The sequence below is a fragment of the Morone saxatilis genome, unplaced genomic scaffold, assembly GCF_004916995.1.
Source record: "Morone saxatilis isolate NCDOM2014 unplaced genomic scaffold, NCSU_SB_2.0 Contig0, whole genome shotgun sequence".
NCBI classification, from domain to species: domain Eukaryota; kingdom Metazoa; phylum Chordata; class Actinopteri; family Moronidae; genus Morone; species Morone saxatilis.
In genome coordinates, this window is record NW_023339650.1 from 9066449 (window position 1) to 9070459 (window position 4011).

The 4011-nt window shown below is 38.7% G+C and overlaps 1 protein-coding gene across 1 annotated transcript in view; it reads left to right on the plus strand.

The window, feature by feature from the left end:
- Positions 1-873: 873 nt before the first annotated feature.
- LOC118324350 (contactin-associated protein-like 2) overlaps positions 874-4011 on the plus strand; it is a 45975-nt gene continuing 42837 nt past the window's right edge. The window contains exons 1-2 of the mRNA XM_035656651.1: positions 874-898; positions 1800-1910. Of these exons, the coding sequence (XP_035512544.1) occupies positions 874-898; positions 1800-1910 (136 nt within the window). The remainder of the gene's footprint in view (positions 899-1799; positions 1911-4011) is intronic.

Sequence of the window (4011 nt, forward strand, 5' to 3'; positions counted from 1 at the left end):
TTATGTGCTGTGGAATGGGCCATTGTAAAGCTGTCACGTTTTCCATTAAAATGGTTGCTCTTTTTTAAAGTAATGAATGATTTGCACAAATTAGCACCTTTAAACCTTTATTATACAACCAACATTTAACATTCTAGCATTAAATTGAGGTAACCATGAATGTACTACAGGAGTTGAAGAAGAAAACAGGACAGCACAGACAGTGTTACACAGAAGAAAAAACATTGTGCAGCACCTTGATAACAAAACCAGAGTCACATTTGTGCTCATATCACACATGACCACAGTATACAAACAAGTGTATACCCCAAACTGCCCCAGAAATCAGTAAAAACACAATTTAGGGCTTTGGTTTGCACAATTTACCTAAAATCTGTCTCCACAAAAAATGGAATTTCACTTGTTCAGTAGTTGGTTACTGTGTGACTCAAGGCAAAGCAAGGCTAATTTATTTGTATTGCACCTTTCAACAACAAGGCAATCCAAAGGGTTTTGCATAAGACAATTTAGACAAGATACAATTAAGACAAGATATAAAATAAAACATGGTAATAAAAAATGTAGGTTTTAAACAAAGTAAAATAGAGGAAACAATTACATTGCAGTTACAGTGCAGTGCAATATATTACATTTAACTGATTTAAAAGAACTGAGAATTTTCTGGGGGTTTGTTTCCAGACATGTGATGCATAGAAATTGAATCCTTGCTCGGTTGCTCACCTGGTAGAGTTGGCATCCCATGTACCAAGGCAGAGTCCTTGCTGCAGCGCCAGGGGTTTGAGTCTGACCTGTGGCCCTGTGCTGCATGTCATCCCCTCTCTTTCTTTTCTCTTTCCTGTTCATCTTCTTCTCTGGACTCTAGCAACAGTAAACATGCCTTTCCCAGACAGTCTGAGAGGTCCGGACAGTTGATTTATAAACCAACAGTATAATATGAAGTCATTTCTTTTTACAGGAAGCCAGTGTAAAGCTCTGAGAATTGGAATGACCCATTCTCCTGGTCTTAGTGACAACTTTATCAGCACCCTTCTGAATCAGCTGCAGCTATCTGATACTTTACAGAAAGAGACCTGTGAAGATAGCATTACAGTAGATGAGCCTACTGAAGATAAATGCATGGACTGCAAAGAGTCCTTTCATTCTTGATACTGTGACGGCGATAGTAGAGTATTGATTTTGTAATTGCTCGTATGTGCATGTTAAAATTTTGGTCCAGGACTACACAAGGTTTCTGGTCTGGTTTGTGTTCTTTAACGTTAGCGACTTAAGTATGCATTTGTAAATGGTCAAAGTCAGGTTGCTTGTTATGGTGGATATATTGTGGTGCACTCTTATCACTGAACTCAGCAATGTTTTGAATGCACCTGTGGTTGAAGTCTGACTGACCTGACTTGGTTCTTGACCCGCAAACAACTTCCCTCAACCTCCAGCTATGCCTGTGTTCCCTCTCTTGTGAGCATGTCTTTAGACAATGCACTTGCAGTGAAACCATGTGAAAAATACAAGACTTCAGATTTTTACACTAAGAGTACTTGAATTAAGTGAAGGAGATCTTATCCTAGAAGTAATTTATTTAACATTTAATTAACAGTGTTGTAATTTCAAATTCCTGAGAACTACTTCAACTACTCCATGAACCTATTATCTAATGTAAAATATACTAATGTCACAATTTTCTCTTTTACTCCCCTCCTCCTCCCTCCCATTTTCCCTCTCTCCTACTTTCTACTTTCTCTACTCCTGTACTGTCTTTCCTATTTCTCTCTCCTTGGGTCTTCATTTTCTTTCTCTCTCCACAGAGAAGTGCGATGAGGCTCTAGCATCCCCTCTGGCCCACACAGCCTTCACCAGCTCGTCCGTCTTCTCCAATGGATATGCACCCGGATATGCCAAGCTCAACAGGAGAGGAGGTAGACACACATGCACAAAGATAAACAGAAAAACCTGCTGCTGTGCATGCACTCTCGCATGCATGATTGCTTATACATAGAGGGATGTACACACACACACACATGCTGTAGACAGAGGAGAAAGTAAACCTCTAATTCAGGTACATGTTGATACATCCTTATGAATGATTTTCCAGATGACACACAGAGGTAAATGTAAAAGTCTTCACAGAGTGGCACGCTTCATAGAGCTTCACAGCTGCTCTCACCCTCCTCCTCCTCCTCTTCAACTCTTTCTGTCTCTATGTCTGTTTTCTTTTACTTCTTCTCTATATTTCTCCCTTCCCCCTTTCTCTCCCTCCCACAGCCCAGTCATTATCTCAGTGACTCAGACTGGAGCTCATTTCCACATCAGTCCACAGCAGAGAGAGATAGGGCCACACAATTACACCCCTCTATGTTTATACAATTAATAATTCATACTTTTCCATCTAATATACTCACTCTACAGCTGAGGCAACAGAGCTCAGAGCTGGCAAATAAAGGCAATGTAATCTGGTGTGTTTAATCAAACCAATAGAATAATTGCTGAGAGAGGACAGGACTGCCCCTGCTTTAACAATGACACCCACCAACAAGAGAAAAAAAGTTAGAGAAGAAGGAAAGACCAACTTGTCACCAGCAGCGATAATGGATGAGTGTAAATATACGGCTTGTGCATTCTTTCCCAACATGCTTACATTTTAATCAATCTCCTCAGGCACAGAGGTCCTTGGGGAACATGTAATGGTTAAAGAATAGAAATCCAGTTCCTCAGGGATTGTTGTTGTACAGAAAAGCTACAGTGACACATAGATAAAGTGGTAAATGCATTTACACAAGGTCTAAATAAGTAATTTAGTCTGGCATCTTATTTTTCCTCTATTAAGGATTATTTTCATGGAATAAGCATATCTGAGTAAGGCATAGCAATCCACTGATGCATAGATGGTGTCAGGAAAATGTTTAAAATCAGATCGGACTAAAAAATGTGAAATGTTATGACCCCAAGGCAGATTTGTTCACTTCTAAGAACAAATTACAAGATTCATTTCCCAGACTAAATGTCTTGTTGAGGTAGCTAACCTCTAAATTCTAAAAATACAATGGTTAAACCCTTTGGCTTGAATATATTCATATACATTGTACTGCTTCAGTACTGTTTAGCAGTGAGATCTTATCCCAAAAAAATAACTACTCAGCTCTCTCCCTTTTTCACTACCTGCCAGTTCTGACTTATAATTAGGAGCCCAACGTGTTCTGCTGTGTGAGACCTAGTTCTCACACATTTCTAATCACTTATCCAATTTTTAAGCGATCCAAAGTATCCATTATATGAAAGTCAGGACCACCACTGTAATAAACAACAAATTGGCAAACTCCATCAGATGTTGACTTAATGTTAACTGTCCCAAAAAGGACACATACTGAGACAAATATCAAAGTAGCGGGGGTAAAATGAGGGAAAAGGATGTAAAGTTTCATGTCATCCTCTATGTCTTGAGGTGTCCTCTAGAAAATGACACTGTGCTCAGATGATGAGGTCATCACCTCGTTAGCATACAGCATATGACAAGGGTGGAATATAAAATTAGAGGAGAAAAAGAAAGGCAAAGAAGTTTTGAAAGAAGAGACAATTAGTTTCCTTGCTTCTTAAGAAAAAGTTCTCTACGAGGATTAGATTTTAGTGTCATATCCTCAACTTCTCTTTTCTTAAAACCGAATCTCATTTTATGTGCTGTAAAAGAAGATGCTGCGTTGTAATACAAAACACACACACAACAAACACTGAATGAGGAAAACAGCCAATCAAGCTTGCATGTGACATGTATACACATTCATTTGGAATTTCCCCATTGTGGGACTATTAAAGGAATATCTTATCTTATCTTATACAAACACTCAAAGGCATGAAAAAACGTTTTATTTAATTCACAAGTTCAGTACCCATACTTTCACAGTAATCTCAAAGCATTTGCATCGACAAAGACAGGCTTTTGCCCCATACTTGCTCATCTATCTATCTATCTATCTATCTATCTAGAAATCTCTGTCTGTGTGTCTGTGTGTGGCTCAAATATCT